This window comes from Gopherus evgoodei, chromosome 2 (assembly GCF_007399415.2).
Source record: "Gopherus evgoodei ecotype Sinaloan lineage chromosome 2, rGopEvg1_v1.p, whole genome shotgun sequence".
Taxonomy (NCBI): domain Eukaryota; kingdom Metazoa; phylum Chordata; order Testudines; family Testudinidae; genus Gopherus; species Gopherus evgoodei.
In genome coordinates, this window is record NC_044323.1 from 127,655,193 (window position 1) to 127,676,170 (window position 20,978).

The window sequence follows — 20,978 nt, forward strand, 5'->3', positions numbered from 1 at the left end:
TAACATCCCTCAAACAGGCCTAGGCTACTTACTAATAACTACTGCTGCATCTGATCCTCCTCCCACCCTGGTGGTGGTGGAAAATATGGGGTGAAAATTACTTTCCCTACAACTTTTCTGTTTAAGCAAGCTACTGCCCCAATTCTGCTCTCTTTCACAGCAGACTGAGACACCGCTGCCAACTATGCCCCCTACTGCTGAGCTTCACTTGGCCACAAGACAATATTGGTTCCACCCACCAAAAGCAGACAGTGGCATCCAACTTTAAGGTGGGGCTCTATTTGGAGACTTGGTTATTGTAAAATGGCACATTCTTACTCACAGTTGTGCTCCATGTATGCTTGCTACAGTGACAAAAATAAATGTTTACTACTTTTTACCGAGGCAGCACAGCTGAATCTGAATGGGTCTTTGGTACATCATTTAAAGAACTGTTTTAAGATCCAACAGCTATGGCTATAAAATCTACCAATTCTGATAAGGTGTTGCAGGAGACCTCATTTGGTCTAGAGAACTTTTATTACAGCTGTTGATATAAGAGGAGAAAATAAGGCAGCTTCCCTCCCATTCGCCCACTGGGAGTTTCTCATCTATACTGCACTCATCCCTGGAATTCTAATCTGCACATCTCCCCCTATTATTGTGAACCAATAAGATTTTAATGTATTGTTCAGTAAATATTTAGACAAGATCTCATTTTCTCACCTTCACTTTTTTCCAGCAGGGATGCAATCACAGCTTCATTTTCAACAGGATTCAGTGAACATGTTGAATAGACCATCCTACCTCCTTCTGCCAGTTGTTCTACACCACGAGTTGCAATCCTTAACTGCAATCTAAAAGAAAAAAGTGTTTGTCTAAACTATTCAGGGACCAGCAAGACTCCCATTATCCCTTGTACAAAACACCCTGTTACAGGTGAAGCTTTACTTTAAAGCTCAGGGAAAACTTCATTACAGACACACTAGCTATATTAAAACAGGACACACAACGTTTAAACACAGAGCTTAACTTCCTCATGCATCTGTTGAATATGCCTATTACCAAAGTATCTGAATGTAGGTAATTTATCTTGGACACTATCCCTCTCTGGCACAGGAATTCTAGCATTAAAATCAATACTATGAGAAGCACTGCCAGTAGAACACAGTTTGGTTAGTGTTGTACTAAAAAGACATATCACACAATATAATAACTTGGACGGCAGTGTGTATCCACAATACAACTCTGCCCTTAAAATAAACCCTGTAAACGAATTTATTTCAACTAATAGAATACTACTGTTTCAAGTACACTTTCTTAGGTATACTAAACACTGTTAAATTGTAAAGAACTTAGTCAATTAAGCTATTTTCCCAAAAACCTCACCAAAAAATTTCTATGGATTGCAACAATTTGCAGTGTTGTAAAGCAGCATATATAAATCTGTACAACAAAAAGGTAGTACAATGTTTACATATCAAACCATATCTAAATTGAGAGGTTTAGTAAAATTAAATAATTTTAGGTTTTAAAGTAAGATTTTAGAAATCTTATTTTTCTTAAAAAAAAAATCAATTTACAAAAATGTGATTAACTTAATTCCAGAATTCACATAAACCCTCTACCACCAAACTACAGTGTTAAACTAACAACCATGTTTGATGCATTACAATAGCCAAGAACCCAAGTTGTTTATTTGTAAAACAAGGTCAGGGCCAATCTTCTATTCATATTCACCAGAGATAACAATATAGCGATTTCATCAATATTCATATTTTATTTTACATTAGACTTTTGGTGTACAAAGTGGACACTGCCATTTTAGGCTATCACGGTCTTCCCCAAAGCTCCTGCCACCCACCTCCTATCCAATTAGTTGGCTCACAACCATTACTGTGCCCTCACTGCTAGCAACCTCCTCCCAATGGATTCCCTGCCTTTGCATTAGTTATTTGTAGGGCCCTACCAATTCATTTTGGTCAATTTCACAGTTATACGATTTTTAAAAGTCAATTTCACTTCCAGAGATTTACATCTGAAATTTCATGGTGTTGTAAATGTGGGGGTCACCACCCAAAAGCAGAGTGTAGGGCATTGCAAAGCTAGCGTCTGTGTGGTGGTGGTGGTGGTCGTTGCAGGATTGCCACCATTACTTCTGTGTTGCTGCTGGCAGGGACGCTGTCTTCAGAGCCCAGCACAGTCATGGAAGTTCCTGGGGGTCTGATCCAGCCCCAGAGTGGCCCCTGCAGGGGAAGAAGTCTCATCCCTCCCTAGCCCCACCAGGACTAGCAGCTGGAGTACAGTGCATGGTAGAAATTCCCTGCTGGGGCATCCACAGTCCTGCCCCTCCCTTATAATAGCCAGATATCACAAGGGAGATCAGATTTCACAGTTCACTATGTGTTTTTCATGGTTGTGAATTTGCAAGGGCTCTAGTTATTTTGGTATTCATAAAAACCAAAAATAGGGATGCTACCCTATTCTTAATGTAGACTGATCCCATATTTGAATGTTTATTCCCTTCTCAGAAGAAAGTACAAGGAAATTAGCTGTTTGTGGGGGAAGGGAAAGGTGGCAACACTTCATAATTTCTATTTGTAAACTGTTACATTGATGACATTTTCTGCAAACATATACAAGAATTATAATATGCACTTTTACCCATGTAGCTGTAAGCTATTTTGTGTTGTCCATTTTTTCCACACATCAATGTTTTTTCTCATGGTTCCATCTCCACTGTAATAGAAGTTTATATGTTAATTCACAAATAAAAGATTTTTATGATCTACATTTAACTCTATGCTAAAAAATAAGTAAATCCAAAAATGGTGTTTTACCTCATGAGGAGACAACCCATTTTGATACTAACCACAGGGGATTCATCTTAAGAGGATGCTAAACCCCCCAGCAGATCCTGTCTCAGCCTCTAATACCGGCCAACTGTGAGACAAGGGAGCAATAATCTGTCTCAATTATCACCCAGAATTCCTACTAAAAACCGGAACAGTGTGTTTGGTAGTAATCAAGTTAGACATACATTCCTCCCTTTTCTAATTATTTCTTTAGGGATTAAAGGCAGTCAGAAGATTAATTATTCCACTATTTTCTTTTTACAGCAAAAAAAAAATCATCATTTTTTAAAAAACAAATTAAGTTTTCAAAGTTAATAAACAAAACACGGTACAACAAAGAAACCACCACCAAATCATTAAACAAGTACTTTCTTCACTGTTATTGCAATAGTGCCCAGTCAGGATCACAAACCCATTTTTGCTAGGCACTGAACACAGGAATTCCAATCCTGAACTGAAAAATTTACTATCTAGTTTGATTCATATGCTGCTAGATATTATCTTACCCCAGTTACTCATTTCAACATATTCCTTGCAAGCTACCAGACCAAACAGCAGCACTCTGACTCCGACCTCTAAGTTAGGACAAACTGGATCTTCCATCTTGATCCAACTATTTAGCTCCAAAGTTTCAGAGATGATGCAACCCATCTCTAATCTGAGCAGATTTTCAGCAGACTAGTTTTACCAGTTGAGAATCAATCAAATCAATCAAGAGATGCATTCTGAAAGCCCAATAGGCGACAAAAGCTTGTAATACACCCACTGAAATTAATTTCACAGATCTTATGTGTAAAATTCCAGTCCCAAGTAAGTAAATTAAAAAACTCCCTTGACTTCAAATGATGCTAGGACTTCACTCCTTATTTTAATATAAAATAAAATGTGAGAGGAATTCAAAGAGTTAGTTAATATTTTTTGCTTAAATTAACTTATTTCAGATGTGACATTTACAAAAGTTGGAACTTCATATTCTTACATCACTAGGCTCAAGTAAATTCCTGACAAATGCTTCTTCATGACAAGTACTCTCTTCACTAAAAGAACTCCATTTTGAAGATGTATAACGAAGTTTAAAGTTAAAGAGAAAGTAAAGTTGTCATAAACAGATTGTTACGGGTTAATGTCTCTTGTACCTGTAAAGGGTTACAAGCAGGGAACTGAACACCTGACCAGAAAACCAATCAGAAGACAAGATACTTTTAAAATTTGGGTGTAGGGAAGTTTTAGTGTGTGTTCTTTGTCCGTTGTGGGTTCTTCTCTTGGAGGGTCTGAGAGAGACCAGACATTACTACAGGCTCTCTAAGTTTCTTTTCAAATAGTGAGTAAAAACAGGCGGTTTAGGCTTTTTGATTGTTTTACTTTATTTGCAATTGTGGATCTGGCTGGTTAACTTTTATATGTGTAGTTGCTGGGAATATTTTGATTTGTATTGGTACTGGGGGGAAAGTTTCTTTCTGGTGTCTGTAAGCTATAGGACCCTGTAATATTTACATCTTGAAGCTGCAGAGATAATTCTTTACTTTTTCCTTTCTTTTATTAAAAGGTTTCTTTTTAGAGAACCTGATTGTTTTTTTTTTCCTTGTCTCCCTTGTTTTATTCCAGGGGATTGGGATAACTCACCAGGACAGGTGGGGGAGACGGGAGGGGGAGAGATAGAATCTCTCTCTGTTTTCCTTGAATCTATTTACCTCTTTGTGGAAGGGAAGGGAGATGCTTCTCTGTATGGTGATTTAGAGGTTGGATCAGTATCTCTTAGGATAGCCCAGGGAGGGAAATTCTGAGAGGGGGAAAGGTGGGGGGAATGGTTTATTTCTCCTTGTTTTAAGAACCCAAGGGATCTGGGTTCTTGGGGTCCCCAGGGAAGGTCAGAGTGCCCCAAAACACTATATTTTTGGGTGGTGGCACTGCTATCAGATCTAAGCTGGTAATTAAGCTTAGAGGATTCAGGTGCTAGTATCTCATTTTCTGAACTCTAAGGTTCAGATCTGAGAAGGAATGCTATGACAAAGTTAGTACATTAAAGTGACTTGGTTTACTCAGACAAAATGGCTACTATACAGTTCCGGAAGCTGGTAGTGTCAAACACTGCACTGGAAATGAGGTGTACATTTTTCACAGTAAGGGTAATTAACCAATGGAACAGTTTATCAAGAGTCATGGTAGGTTCCTTGTAACCAAAAGTGAGAACAAATCACACAGCAGATGGTGATGTGAAAATAGTAGTCTCCATCCCAGTTCCAGTGGACAATAATCCACACAATAAGAAACAAACATCTCATCTGTTATTTTTGTTGATACTCTCAACAGAAACATCTAGGCCACTACATACAGAGTCTACACCGCCCCGCCTTCTCCCCGCCTCCTCCCCTCCCCGCTTTTTACAACAGAACCAAAGCGCACAAGTTGCTTTAAAAGCTTTAAGATGCTGCTGTTCATACTAGAGGACTTCTTTCCAGACTAAATAAATAAAAAAAGACCACTTTTTTTAAAAAGATGCACAATCTTAAATATGTGAATGTTCATTAACATATGATACAGGGTAAGGGCACATAAAAAGCTGCTTTTTGTAGTACCACTGATTTTTTTCAAGTTCATTTTTAGGCAAGGAGAGCTTTAAATTGAAGCTGCTCCTGCAATTTTTCTCCTTCCCAAGCAGTCAATTAGAGTCAGCGCTACACAGGAAGGCTCTAAGCTATGGCCAGTTAGCCCCAGACACTAATTGGACAAAGAACTGCATTGAGATCCTGTTCAACAGGCCAGACTCTTCTTCTATTCCCCTCTCTCACACAGTGCTGAAGGTGCTGGGGCTTAAAGCCACTCATCTGTCTCATTCTCCATTCACTAAGCAGGATGAGAAGTATACCCATCCACCACCCTTAATGAGCACAAACGAATCCTTACTCTACAATGTGCATCATCAGGAAATATAAGAGTGAATATAACTTGAAAGGAAAAAAGTGGCTTGAGTGCCAGCTATGAGGACACCAGAGAGAAGACAAAAGGGGAAGGGAGCAAGAGGAAGAGAGGATCAAAGGGGAGTAACAGGGACAATAAAATTCCAAAAGACAGGGAACTAACAAAAAATACATACAGAAGATTGTTCAGTCACAGAATAGGAATCCTCCCTCAGTTTTTAAGCTTCCAATCCAATTAACTATCAATTGATTTAATAATACAAAAGTAGCTCAACAACAACAACAACAACAACAACAGCAGCAGCAGCAGCAGCAGCAGCTCATCCTTCCCTCTGACCAAGCTATTAGAATCTTTCAGTGAGACAGAGGGTGCTGACACAGCAGATAGGAGTGATCCTACTCAGAGATGATTTAAAAAAAAAAAATCTGAAAACAGCACCTTCTAACTCAAAGTATTCAGAGTCATATCTGTTCACATTACTCATTAAACTAATTTTTACTTTTAAATCCAATTTACTCTTCAAACACCAACTCAACTCTAACAGAATGATCTAGATTCTACTCTGGCTCATGCATTACCAACAGAATTCTTAAATGCACATTAACTTACTTTTGTGCAAAAATTTACACTTTGTAAAAAAAAAAAAAAAAAAAAAAGGCAAGCTTTCAGAAAATCTACAAAAAATAAAAATATTTCCAGATTTTTTGTCTTAAAAACATTTCCATGCAGTACTTGAAAGAAACACTGCAGTGCTAGGAACTTGAAATTAGTGATCATAAACAAAAGAAAGTGATTTTACTGATTTTCATTATCCAAGAAATGCAAAAAGTAAAGAAGGGCAACTACTCTGAATTATTAAAAATGTTTCCTTTTAGTAGGCAAAGATGATGATAATATAGGGAAAATAATGTATGTATTTTTATTGACTGCATCCTTTTGAATTCCATTTAAGTTTCCCTTAACTTTTTTTTCTTGCTGATGCATGGACTAGGAAGAATTCTGACTTTCAGATTCCAAGCTAAATTTTCAGACAGTTTTGGGGGCAAGTTTTACTTGTAAAATGGGCAGATTTGATATAGAAGTGATTGAGACAATAACTAGGAATTCTATACTGACATTTCTGGAGAGAGTCGCTTCTCAGAACAGAACTGCACTTTTAAACTCTGAAAGAAATAAAGACAACTATGCTTGTACAATTTGTTTCAAATAAAAGAAATTAAGATTGATGCAGCATTTAGTAATGCCTCCTCTGCCACAGGTATTTAGACTGGTTATCTCATTTTAGATATAGTATTAGTGTACACAACTGTATTTGCTATTAACATGAATTTTGTTTCTATTAATTCCTGCAGTTTTGGAATTAAACAAAAACTAGAAGGTGTTAGATCACATAGATATGCTCCATATATACCCTGCCATTCCTGATGTAAAGGTTTAGAAGACAAACTTAGTCCATTGGCTAACGGAAGCAAAGGATAGGCTGAAGTGAGGCAAAAACAGCACTTATCTTAAGGTAGAATTCTTTATCTAATCTGATGCGAAAGGTGAAACAGCCTGTTTTGGAAATCACAGTGAATCCTGACTTTCTTTGCAGAAAGGCCGAGGGACAACAACAAAAAAGATTTCATTAAAAAGCACAATGAATATGTGTATTAAGAAGTAAATGCAATATACCTGCAGGGAACATCACATAAAATCCTATCATAGAAAAGGACCTCTTTTCTTCCATTATTGTCTATTTGTAGAGTAGGGATGCTGGAAGCATCATGATTTACCACCATGATGCAAGGACTGTTTAACCTCTTAGCCTGATGAACCAGCAAATAGCAGCGCTTGTTGTCAACATCATTAGCAATTACAAACCCCTCTGGGAACAAAATAAAATTTACAGGTTAACAGGAAGCATCTATGTTTTGCATTTATATATATTTTTGCAGAATATTTGCTGGCTAATATATCACAGTACCCAAATATTGGCTTTACTATTCAATAATTATATATGTAAAATATAGTTTTCCTTTCATATTGCATAAATTGTTTGGAAATGAGCATTTTACAGTCATAATTTTTAACCCTCATTTCAAATATTTGGAACATAGAGTGCTCTGTTTAAATTAGAAGTGACCAATTTGGCACTATGCAATTGCAATAAAATACAGTTCTTCCACATCTCATCCCAGAGTTAGCAGAGCTTTTTTGCAGAGATGATATGCACTGATGCCTAAAAAGGACGAAGCTGTCTGCTGAATACAACACGTGGTATTTTTGCAGCCATTTTATAGAAAGTAAAAATACTTCTGAAGTTAAAGAATGACTGTAAACAGACCATTCTTATAATGGGGAACTAACACAACCTAATGTAATATCTAAGGAGAACGCTAGAACAAAAGTTCCTAAGGTACAGTCTATTGAATTCACACTCGCTTAATTACATGGAAAAATTAAGCTCTGATCACATTTAATGTTACCTCAACTCTCCACAAATATATAATCCACACAGCTCCTCTTTTGAGTCACAGTGAAGCATGAAGTTTTAAAGACAACCTGCATTTAATTTGAGAAGCCAACTGTTGGCTATGGAGAGCTGCGATGACTCATGAAGTGGAAGCTGACAATATAATAAAATAGGACCTTTAAAAATACAAGTTTAAAATCTACTACATGCTGAACACCTCTCCAACCTAACCATACAATTTGGGGAATTCATCACATAATTAAAGTTTTGTTATATATATTTGTAAAACTTGCAAATGGTCTTTTATAATAAAAATCTTTAAAAATCAAAAGCTTCAGAAGCCCAAAGTAAGTAGTCCTGAAAGACTTACCTGGAAAAGGAACATTCATGTCTGCATGCAGCATTTCAATGAGCTGTGCAGTCTTAGACCCCGGTGCAGCACACATATCCAGAATCTACCAATAAAAAGTTTGAACAGTAAAGTATTTCAAGATTTCTCAAATGTGTTCAGCAGTTTAGATTTTAAACTGTAATTTCCTGCAAAAAAAATCTCTTAGACATAAAACAAAGTTCAAAAGTATGGCATGAAACAGTCCATTCTAGCTATTTCTCAGATGAGTTACCCTTGTTCTGAGCATATATACACATCAACTAAGGCTACATCTACACCACCACTTCTGTTGGCAAAATTTATGTCGTTCAAGGGTGTGAAAAAATACACCCCCGAGCAACATAAAAGTTACACCAACCTAACACCAGTGTGGACAGTGGAAGCTCTCCTGCTAACATAGTTACCGCTGCTTGTTGAGGGTGGTTTAATTATGTTGATTGGAGAGCTCTCTCCTTTCAGCATAGAACGACTACGCAAGAGATCTTACAGCAGCGCAGCTGTATCGGTACAGATGTGCCACTGTAAGCTCTCTAGGGTAGACAAAGCCTGAGACAGGCATTCTAGTTCAGTCTCCATGCACATGAGCAACTGTCATTAGAGTTAATGAGAACTATGCAGACAGATTAAGAGTACATTTAAACTACAGTTTTTTACTTCGTATTAATTATCTTTGGTTAACTGAAAATTAACACATTTGTAAAGGCTAGTCTGGACACTCTCCAGAGTTTGTGGTTTACCTTAGGGGACAATTTAAAGTAAGCTACAAATTTTCATATAAGAACTAGGTCACAGCAATGATCCATCTAGTTTAGTATCCTGTCTTCCAACAGTGGCCAATGTCAGGTGCTTCAGAGGGAATGAACAGACTAGGTAATCATCAAGTGACCTTCCCGTTGCCAAATTCCCAGCTTCTGGCAAACAGAGGCCACAGACACTTCAGAGCAGGGTTTTGCATCCCTGCCCATCCTGGCTAACAGTCATCCATGGACCTATCCTCTATGAACTTATCTAGTTCTTTTTTGAACCCTGTTAGTCTTAGTCTTCACAACATCCCAGGCAGAGTTCCACAGGTTGACTGTGCATTGTGTGAAGAAATACTTCCTTTAAACTCAACCCCCTAGTTCTTGTGTTATGAGGAGTAAACAACACTTATTTACTTTCCCCATACCAGTCATGACTTTATAGACAACTATCACATCCCCCCCTTAGTCATCTCTTTTTCAAGCTGAAAAGTCCAAATCTAATTAATCTTTCCTGATATGGAAGCCGTTCAATAGCCCTAATCATTTTTGTTGTCCTTTTCTGAAGCTTTTCCAATTCTGATATATCTTTTTTGAGATGGGGTGACCACATCTGCACACAGTATTCCAGATGTGGGCGTACCAGGGATTTATACAGATGCAATATGATTATGGTTGCAAATTTGTCACGAAGTCATGGATTCTGCTGTGGCCAATGCGACTGGCCCGGGAGCTGCTGCTGGGGTAATCTAGGGCCATCACACCCTCCCTCCACCCAGCAGCTGCAGGAGTTTGGGTGTGGGAGAGTGCTCAGAGCTGGGGCAGGGGGTTGGGGTGTGGGAGAGGATTAAGGTTCCAGGCGGTGCTTACCTCAGGAGGCTCCCCAGAAGCGGCAACATGTCCCTCCTTCAGCTGCTAGGTGGAGGCGAGGCCAGACAGCTCCATGTGCTGCCTCCACCTGCAGGCGCTGACCCCACAGCTCCCATTGGCCACAGTTCCTGACCCTAGGAGCCGAGGGACATGACACCGCTTCCGGGGAGCCGCAAGGAGCCAGATAGGGAGCCTGCCAGACCCGCCAAGCCCCCACCCACCCCAAGCAGCAGTGGTGGTCCTGGGCTGCGCCCCATGCATTCAGCCTCCCCCCTCACCTCCCCCAAGCACCCAAGATTTAGTCGGGGGTATATAGTGCAAGTCATGGACAGGTCATGGGCCATGAATTTTTGTTTGCTGCCCAGAACCTTTCCATTACTTTTACCAAAAATACCCATGTCTAAAATGTAGCCTTAAATATATTTCCTGTCTTATTATCTATCCCTTTCTTAATGATTCCCAATATTCTCTTAGCTTTTTTGACTGTCCCTGTACATTGAATGCATTTTTTCAGAGAACTATCCACAATGACTCCAAGATCTCTTTCTTGAGTAGTAACAGATAATTTAGACTCCATCATTTTGTATGTATAGTTGGGATTACATTTTCCAATGTGCACTGCTTTGCATGAATTTCATCTGCCATTTTGTTATCCAGTCACCCAGTTTTGTGAGATCCCTTTGTAACTCTAAGTCCCAAGCAGACTGAGAAATTATCTTGAGCAGTTTTGTATCATCTGCAATTTTTGCCACCTCACTATTTACCCCTTTTTTATGAATATGTTGAACAGCACTGGTCCCAGTACAGATCCCTGGGGGGACACCACTATTTACTTCTCTCCACTCTGAAAACTGACCATTTATTTCAACCCTTTGTTCCCTCCATGGACAAATGTATGGGAAGTGCCTAATTAATCTTTACAAACATATCAAATACCTTGAGTTAATTGGTAACCATCTTGAAATATAATCATCAACACCCTGGATTGATTCACACATCTTGTGGTGTTGATAGCACTCCAAACAAAACAATGCTCCTAAATAGCTTTTGCTGAAAATGAAAAAATGAGCCACAGTGGAAAGCTTAAAAAAGGTGACTCAATATTATAAACAGAGAAAGCCACAGAAAAGGAAGGGGGGAATATACATGAATACAGTTAAATTTCGAAGATAAAATATTTTTTGAAGGATGGAGGCAATGGATTCAAAAACAAACATACAGAGTTAAAAAAAAATCAGTTCTTATTTTTCAATATACATGAACTGGAGCCTACAGTCACTGCTAATCTCTGTACGCAGAACACATGGCCTGTCCTAACAAATAAAGCGTCAACACAAATACTATTGGGTTTGTAATTTTCTTATTTTTCCTATAAGACTTCCAGTTCTCACAAGCCTTTAAAGATTACCTTATGGTGAGGATTAACATTAAGCAGCAGAGGAGGGATCATACTGACAGCTTCTTGACGACTAATGTTTCCCTAAAATAAAATGAACATGTGTGCAGTATCCATTAGATCTTATGCAAATGTGATTTACTTCACAATAAAATATTAATAGTGCTGTATAAATGAATGTCCACTGAAAAAGTCAGTACTACAAAATATCATGCAACTTTCCCTCATCCCCTTTCCACAACTTTTTCCTTCTTCCCTGTCACAAAGGCAGAGTTTCTCCTTTGCTCTCCTCCTTTAACCACTCCACTTGCTCCAATGACCCCATCCCAACTTCTGATCTCTCTCACACTCACTCCTCTAATTCCTCTTTTCCTTAACTTTCCTCTGACTCCTTCTCACAATATAAACATGTCTCAGTCTCTCCCATCTTAAAAAAATCCCCATTTCACCGCACTTGTCTATCCAACTACTGTGCCATCTCCCTTCTACTACAAAATTTCCAGAACTATAATCTACAGTCCACAATCCCTGTCTGGAGCTCCTTTCCTTCAATTTCATCCTAGACCTTCTCCAATCTGACCCCTTTCGCTCCACTGAAACGCCTCTTGCCAAAATTTCTAATTATCTCTTTTCAGCCAAAACTCAGAACCAGTAATTCATCCTCATCCTCCTTGAAGTCAGCCAATTTTGACACCAGCAATCACACTTGACTTGAAATCTTGTCCTCCTTTGGCTTCTAATTTCTTCTTCAACACGTCCTTTGGAGAATCCTCCTCATCTCCCATTCCAACTTTCTGGGGGGATTCTACAGGGCTCTGCCCTGAGTCTGCCCTTCTCTTGCCCCTTTTCGCTGGTTAATCTCATCTGCAATCATAAATTCAATTACCATCTCTTTGCCAATGATTCACAGATCTCTCTTTCTCCCCTCCTCCAGACATAAATCCTTCTGTCCAAACTTAAAATCTCAGCATGTCTCTCTGACCTCTCCCTCATGGATGCATACCAATCAGCTCAAGCACAACATGGCTAACGCAGACATCTTAATTTTCCCCAAAAAACCTTTCCTCAATACCACCATGTTGCCTGTCACTCAGGCCTATAATCAGGGCATCATCACAGTTTCAGATCTTTCTCTAGGCCCTCGAGTCTAGGCTGTCTAAATCTTACAAATTCTTTCGTATCCATTCATACAGCTAAATCTGTCAGCCAGGTGCTCATCTCAATTACTATAACATCTTTTTCTCTGGCCTTAAATACAGTCTTGCTTGGCTCATATCCATTCACAATAGTGTGCTATTTCATGATTAAGGCTCCTAAGTACTATGGTAACAAATAATAATCATCATTCTGACATTACACTCATTCATTCTAAATTTCATTACAAATTTAAATATCAAGGTCATACAAAACTGACAAATATGAGTCAAACAAACAACATTACTTTATCCTGTTCAAACTTCTTTTCTTTTCCTTACTATTAGAGATGTATTTGATACTCAAGAGCAAGCAGCTACAGAAAGTGGCTCCAGTCAAGCTTAAACACATCCAAAAAATCAAATTAATAAACCTACAAAACCAGAAGCCCTAATTATAGACTAAGTGATCACTATCATGGATTGCCTACTTAGTGTGCAAAGTACACCACAGGGTGATTTGTAAGCACGCTAAAATGTGCCACTCTAACTGCCCCAGATAGACCCTGATGGCACGCTCTAACAAGTACCTAGTTCGTATTAACTGTCCCATGTAGATCCTGCTAGCATTAACCTGAACTAGGGACCTGTTAAGAGTGCATCAGCACTTCCTACATGGAGCAGTCAAGAGTGCAGCACGTTAGGGCTTTGCAAATTACACCCTCTAGAGCTCTTCATCAGTAATACATAGACAAGCCTTCACTTCCCAATAAAAAGCGTTCCGGTTCTAAAAAGAAAATTCAGCTTTGGACACAATTCATTTATTTGTTTGTTACATTTTATTTAAAAAAAAGCCTTACACATTCTGTCTCGCTAACCAGAAACTGATGAAACTTTTCCAGCTGTGGTGACTTCCGCAAGATTTTTCTGCTCAAGTTAGTGTGCCATGCTAGCTCTTCCGGATACCTGTAAAACAAAGACAGATACCCAGTGCAAACTCACCACAAACTAATGCAACCTCAAAAATCTTTCTAAATGAAAATATACAGTCACTTTTCTTTAGGCAATTTACAAACTATCTAAATTATTTACATTCAAGTTGTCTGAAGAGTGCAGAACACAGAACAAAATTAAAATACTTAAGATGGTCAAATCAAAGAAATATTAGACTTTAAGATTCCAGTCTTTAAACAATTCTGCTACAACTCTAACTATGACTCTTTCATTGTAACACTTAGCTGAATCCACACCATACATACCCAGGACAAAATCTGTCACAGGACCATCTGATCTCAGTAAGAAAATGTGTAAACTCAACAGAACAGGACATTATCAAATAATATTCCTGCTCCTAGCTATGATGTCAGTACTGGATACACTTTGTGAAGCTATTATTAATCTTCACACTAAAGGAACATCGCAGCGAACAACAGATATGCCTATAATTCATAGCAGACTATCAGAAAAAATACTTTGCTTGTGCTGTGGCAGGCGGTCAGCACACAGCGAAGTAAAACCACAACAGTATTCCCTCTAATTTTTCACACACGTGTGCGGAATGAATTTTGGTATGTGCAACAATATGGAGACAAAATTCATGTGGTGGGGGAGGGATTGAGAGGAGGGCTGGGAGGGGGCTCAGGGGTGAGGCAGAGAATTGGAGTGTGGGGGTGGGCTCTGGAGTGGGGCCAGGAATGAGGGGTTTGGGGTGCAGGCTGCCCCAGGACTGCAGCAGGGAGAGATGACTCCCCCAGCTTTCTCTCCCTAGAGCAGCACGTGTGGGGTGGGGGGGGAAAGAGGTGCCTCTCCCTGCCGCTGAAGCTTTGGGGCCAGAATTGCAAAATAGGCACCTCTTTCCCTTCCATGGCAGGTCCAGGCTGGGACGCATCTGTCCCGTCCGCAACAAGCCCAGGTTTGGGCTGGGTTGGGCCCAGGGGGAGAAGGGCCACTCCCAACACAGTAGGTCTGAGCCGGGACTGGGTTGGGGGTGCCTCTTCCCTGTCTGCAGCAGGTCTGAGCCAGCTTGGGGTGCCTTTCCTGTGGCTGAGGCAGGTCCGGGGGAGAAGCCACAGCCTGAGCGCCTGCATGGTGGTTAGTATGCTGCATGGCTGCACAGTTTAGAGGGAACTTAGCTCCACAATCAGACAAATGAAGACTAATTCTGAAAAATGAACTGAAAAATAGAGATTCTCCCCTCCCTCAGTTCTTTTTCTATTCAGTTATAATAATCCTAAGTGATCACTTGTAACTTTTCAAATAACTAACTATGTGGCGTTTTCCTTTTACTAAAAAAAAAATATGATGTAAAAAAAATTAATTCTACAAGAAACTTCATTTTGGGTATTAAAATGTGATGGAGAAATATTTGCCAAAAACAGTACTATTGAGCACCCTAAATCCATTTTGAGTAGCACCAAGAAAGTTATAATATTTATAAAAATTATGTCTGTAATGCTAAAAGGGTGATTAGTTACATGCATTAAGATTTGATTAACCGGTGAGTGTCTTTCAAGAAAAAAAATATTAGCCAAATCCAGGGTTCAACTTTAAGATTAGTGAATTCCACTACTAATAGTATATATGTTAATTATGAGATAAGGTAGAAAAGGAGCAGAGCAAGCTAAACTCTTGAAACAACATATTCTGAGTTTACAAAGTGTCTTAGTTTTCTTACCATTTTAGTGTTTGTGGCACTTCAATTTTTTGCCCATCAACTACCAGGTCCTGCAACTCCTTGAAATACTTGTTCTTCAAGCAGTGCAAAATTTCTTTTGCATGGCTAAAGAAAGAACAAAATGTTTTTGATTTAAAAAAAGTTAATTAATTTGAAGAGTGCAATGAAACAAAACTGTTCTGAGTATAACACTTCAATCTGGGGCTGAGTGCATCAACTTCATAGTGTTCTGAACCCCTCATGGCCCAGAAAGCAAGTAACCAATATTGACCCCAAAATTATGTACATTACCAATGAACAAGTAGTACAGGTCATATCACTCTGCTTTATCATCAATTTTCTCCCATTTCGGTTGGCTGGTTACCATCTACCATCCAGATTTTCCCCTTCCTACTTTAAGAAGCAAGATCACACTTTTGTTAATGGCCCTGCATACACCATCTGCCCAGCAGCTCCAGCAACAACACAGGAAACCTGACCCCAGTTTCACTTTGCTACTCCTGTTGGGTGAAGTGCTATATCTACTAGTGCAATTCCGTGCTGCTGCTCCTGTTGCTGGGGGCACTGGTCAGGGGATGTGCAAACAGGAAAAAAGAGGAATGAAGAATTAATTACAGAGGACCATAAACACCTCTCACGTGGGGCAGCTTTTCCCGACCATTGCCATCTCTACTCTACAGATGAAAACAGTTACAGATTGCGCCGAAGAAAGAAAATACCCCCACGACAACCCCTCCCCGCACCGGTTCGGACCCACCACCTGGCAGGACTAACAGCGGGGGGCGGCTGCCGAACCCCAGGGGCTGACAACGCTTCCCTGTATCGCGCCATCGGCGCCCCTAGCGGGAGCGTTCAGCTCCCCCCACTCTCCGCAACAGCGGCCTTTCGCTGGGCGCTTCCTACGCCCCGCGACCGGCTCCTCCCTGCGGGCCCGCGCTCACCTCTTGTAGCCGGTGATGCGCAGGGTGGCGGGGAGCGGCTCCCTCAGCGCCGCCATGAACGGCTCCCACTCGCCCTCGGGCACGATCCGCAGCTCCCGGTAGTAGCGCTCAAACAGCGCGTTCTCCTTGACGATTTCGGGGTAGCCGCCTTCCCAGCCCTGCAAGAGGCGCCGACGAGCGGGTCAGACAGGGCGCGGGGCAGGGGCGCAGATCGTCCCCGGGGCGCGGCTCCCGGGTTGCGCAGAGGGCGCTCGGGACGGGGGGGGTGTCAGGGACCCTTCGCGCGCCCCGGGCCCGAGCAGCCGCTCCGGGCGGTTGACACGGGGGCTCGGCCACGGGGCCTTCGCGGCGTCAGTGAATTGGTTGCACCTTAGCGCCCTCCCGCCTCGCCCCGCCCCGGCAGCTGCTCACCGCCTGCTCCCGGCCCTGCCCGTCCCCGCCGCCTCCCCGCTCGCGGCGCTGCTGCTGCTGCTGCTGCTGCTGCTGCCTTTGGCGGTTGCGCTGCCTGCGGCCCATCGCGCCCGCGCGCCGCACGAAACCGGCTGCTACTGCGCGCCACAGAGCGATTTTCCCGCAGCCGTCACCCGATGTTGTCACGTGGCATATGCGGTGGCCTGCGCGGGGTCCCTGCCAGCTGACTGTACTGCATGGAAAGCCCCCAAGGGCTGTCCGCGAATTCGCCTGCAACACCTGTGCCTGTGCTAATTTTCTCCCTCGTTGAGCCAGCCGCCAGCGGGAAGCGCCGTTATTTTAATGAACCGGGGTCTGCCTGGCGGGGAGGACATCTCTGCGTCACTTGCGGAGATTCATTGTTTCATATTTTTAGACTGGCGCGTATCAGGCACAGCCCATGGGCGTGCTGTCTTTAGGCGCCTGTGTGCCGCCCACATGAGGAAATAAGGGTGGGGCTCTGCCCGTGTCTCAATTTTGTATTGGCTAATCTAAATGATCGACAGGCCGGCTTCTCCAATCAATGTTGCACAGATAGGGGAACCTGACTCCCGCCGTCCTATGTGGATGAAAAGCTGCATCAGAACTTGCCCAAGGGCACGCCCCCAAATAGCGCCTCTCCGCACGTGGCGTCTGTGTGGGCGCGATCACTGCCTAGGGCAAGGGCAGGTCGCTGGCGAGGCTCGGGCTCTGCGCTGCTGTCCCTACCGCGTCGTGCTGATTGGGCGTCCTGCGACCAACCATCCTGCTGCCGGTCCCGGTCCTAGTACGGCACCGTGCCTGCGTTCAGCGCCTTTGTCACGTAGTTGTCTCGTTGGTGCCGCGCGACTAAACCCCGCCGTTGCTCCCCGCGCGCGGCGCAGAGGCAGCGGCCAGTGGGGACGGAGCGCGCCCGGCCATGGAGGCGGCGGGCGGGTTGTGGCAGTGGCTGTCCGCGCCGGAGGAGCGGCGGCTGCTGGAAAGCCTGTCCTACGGGCTGGTGGCCGCGGCGGCGCTCTTCGCGCTGCTGCTTCGCTTCGTGCGGATGCCGTATGGGCGCTACTCCACGCGCCGCTTCGGCTGCCCGGTGCCTGCCCGCCTGGCCTGGGCGCTGCAGGAGCTGCCGGCGCTGCTGGTTCCGGTGGGGCTGAGTCTCTTCAGCGGCGCGGCCCGCGTCTCCGAGTGGCCGAACCGGGTCCTGCTGGCGCTCTTCATCGGGCACTACGCACACAGGTACCAGCGCGGCTCCCTGGGGCGGAGCGGGGATGGGAAACCCCAGCGTGCAGGGGCTGCTGGGCCCCGGCTTCTGCTGGGAGTAGGGTGACCAGATGTCCCGATTCTATAGGGACAGTCCTAATTTTGGGATTTTTTTTTATATAGGCTCCTCTTACACCGCCACCACCCGTGTCCTGTCCCTTTTTTCACATTTGCTGTTTGGTCACCCTAGCGGGGAGGCTCAACCTAGCCTGCGAGTTTGTCCAGGCCTGGCCCTGAGACAAAACAGGGACAAGATTTGCCAGGCATTGGTGTGGAAGGTGGTGGTGTCATCTCGAAGAGCCCCTTGCTCTTGTGACTTCACTCTAGGACAGTGGTTTTCCATTTTTTTTTTTCTGTCAGCACAGTTGAAGAAAATTGTTGTTGCCCGTGATCCAAGAGACCTGGGGAGGAGGTGTTTGGGGTGTGGGAGGGGCTCAGGGTGTGGGGGTGAGGGTTGTGGGGTGGGGCTAGGAATGAGGGATGCAGGGGGTCGGGGAGGGGGTCAGGACTCTGGGCTGGGGGTGGGGCCAGGGATGAGGGGGTTGAAATGTAGGAGAGGGCTGGAGCAGGGGGCTGGGTTGTGGGAGGAGGTCAAGGGCTCTGGGCTGGGGGTGCAGGCTCTGGTGTGGGGTCAGGGATGAGGGAGTTGGAATGCAGGAAGGGGCTCAGGGCTGGGGCAGGGGATTGGGGCATGGACTTACCTCAAGTGGTTCCCCGTCAGCAATGTAGCGGGGATGCTAAAACAGACTTCCTGCTGTCTTGGCACCACAGACCATGTTGCGCCGCAGAAGCGGCCAGCAGCAGGTCAGCCTCCTAAGCAGCGGCACGCAAGCGGTTCCATGTGGCTCTTATCTGCAGGCACCATCCCCAACCAGCTCCAATCGGTGAGTTACTGGTACTCAGGACGAGGGCAGCACGGAGAGAGCCATGTCATTGTTCCACCAGCGGGACTTTTAATGGCCAGGTCGGCGGTGCTGACGAGAGCCGCTGCGATACAGTGCCTTTCATTCATTTGAAAACCACTGCCCTGGGATGGCCAGGTGTCCTGATTTTATAGGGACAGGCCCATTATTCAGGGCTTTTCCTTATATAAGTACTTATTACTCCTCAGCCCTGTTGCAGTTTTTCACATTTGATATCTGGTCACTACGTCACCCTGGGTATGTCTACACTACGAAATTAGGTCAATTTAATAGACATCGATTTTATAGAAGTCAATTTTTTTAGAAATCGATTTGATACAGTCGATTGTGTGTGTCCCCACTAAGTGCACTAAGTTGGCAGACTGCGTCCACAGTACCAAGGCTAGCGTTGACTTTAGGAGCATTGCACTCTGGGTAGCTATCCCACAGTTCCTGCAGTCTCTGCCGCCCATTGGAATTCTGGGTTGAGTTCCCAGTGCCTGATGGGGCAAAAACATTGTCACGGGTGGTTCTGGGTACATGTCGTCAGGCCCCCCTCCCTCCATTCCTCTGTGAAAGCAACGGCAAACAATCATTTCTTGCTTTTTTTCCTGGGTTACCCGTGCAGACTGCATACCACGGCAAGCATGGAGCCCACTCAGCTCACTGTCACCGTACGTCTCCTGGGTGCTGCTGGCAGACATGGTACTGCAGTGCTACTGTTGGGATTTGGTGGTTCCCAGTGAGTCTGATGCTGGGTAGAAATCATGGGACTTCGATCCAATGCGATTCAATTCAATAAAGCTTTATTGAACATGTGCACAAAGAGAGCCCCTGGTACAAAGAATCAGGCAGAGTCCCTCCCCTTGCTACTTTATAGCGCATGGTGCTTATATAACAAGTTATATAACAACTTACATAACATGAACCTTTAACCAATCAGAGTTAAACAAACCCATATATGGGTTTGTTTATCATATGCTCATAGTGCTCCAGTCCACATGCCGAGCTCACACCCCTCCCCGTGGCCTTCTCCAGAATGTTGCTAGGCCGGTGAGCCACAGCATGCTTCCCTATGCATAAGTACCCTGTAAACCACATTTTACTTAAAATAAACACAACCATATCCTTCAACTACACAGCAGCATCTCCTTGCCTTGCCTTGCCGGCAGCAGTTGGTGCGATACAACCGTTAACAGTCTTCGTCTCATGGGTGCTCCTGGCCGACCTCGGTGACGTCGGCTGGGGACTCCTGGACATAAATGGGAGTGACTCCAGGTCATTCTGTTTAAGTTTTTTGTCTAATGGAGATTCAGTCCTGCCTGGAATATCGTGCGAGCTGGAGGCTTTTGCCTCAGGCTGCTCTCGCAGCCGGCAGCACCGTGTGATCGCACCTACCCCTTGCTCCCATGGCTTATGAAGCCTGGACAGTAGTATGGAGCCGTTCAACTATAGGCTGAGCAAGTGCAGAAGAGTGGTAGAATGTACCTTTGGACATATAAAAGCTCACTGGCGCTGTTTGCTGACTAGGCTGTTTGCGCTTAAAAGAGCACAGCAAGGTACACTGCACATCACAAAGGCTTTGAAAAACAGTTTCATGACTGGCCAGGCTTTGGTGTGACAGTTGTGTGTTTCTCCTTGATGAAATCCCACCCCCTTTGCTGATTTTAATTCCCTACAAGCCAACCCTGTAAGCCATGTCGTCAGTTGCCGCCCCCCGTGAGAGCAATGGCAGACAATCACTTAGTGACATTTTTCCGCGCAGACGCCATACCATAGCAAGCATGATCACCACTCAGATCACCGCAGCAGTTATGAGCATGTAAACACCATGCTCATTATCCTGCAGTATATGCAGCACTGGAAACTTAAACAGCAGGCGAGGAGGTGACGGCAGCATGGTGACGAGAGTGATGACAACATGGACACAGACTTCTCTCAAAGCACAGGCCCTGGCAATTTGGACATCAAGGTGGTAATGGGGCAGGTTCATGCCGTGGAATGCCAATTCTGGGCCCAGGAAACGAGCACAGACTG

At 43.7% G+C, this 20,978-nt stretch overlaps 2 protein-coding genes across 4 annotated transcripts in view; one reads left to right on the forward strand and one right to left on the reverse strand.

Annotated features, from left to right (window-relative positions):
• NSUN2 (NOP2/Sun RNA methyltransferase 2) overlaps positions 1-17,006 on the reverse strand; it is a 49,701-nt gene extending 32,695 nt beyond the window's left edge. Inside the window, exons 1-9 of one of the 3 annotated variants that reach the window (XM_030551670.1) lie at positions 16,765-17,000; positions 16,354-16,511; positions 15,413-15,517; positions 13,617-13,704; positions 11,618-11,689; positions 8,579-8,663; positions 7,428-7,620; positions 2,644-2,718; positions 706-836 (exon numbers count right to left, since the gene is read on the reverse strand). In XM_030551670.1, the coding sequence (XP_030407530.1) occupies positions 706-836; positions 2,644-2,718; positions 7,428-7,620; positions 8,579-8,663; positions 11,618-11,689; positions 13,617-13,704; positions 15,413-15,517; positions 16,354-16,511; positions 16,765-16,869 (1,012 nt within the window). In that variant the 5' untranslated portion in view covers positions 16,870-17,000. Of the gene's footprint in view, positions 1-705; positions 837-2,643; positions 2,719-7,427; positions 7,621-8,578; positions 8,664-11,617; positions 11,690-13,598; positions 13,705-15,412; positions 15,518-16,353; positions 16,512-16,764 lie in introns of all 3 variants that reach the window. The other 2 variants (XM_030551669.1, XM_030551671.1) reach the window with 2 other exon arrangements.
• A 280-nt stretch (positions 17,007-17,286) lies between these two features.
• The window catches only part of SRD5A1 (steroid 5 alpha-reductase 1), a 38,895-nt gene continuing 35,203 nt past the window's right edge, over positions 17,287-20,978 (forward strand). The window contains exon 1 of the mRNA XM_030551672.1: positions 17,287-18,015. Coding sequence (XP_030407532.1) covers positions 17,702-18,015 — 314 coding nt within the window. The 5' untranslated portion in view covers positions 17,287-17,701. The remainder of the gene's footprint in view (positions 18,016-20,978) is intronic.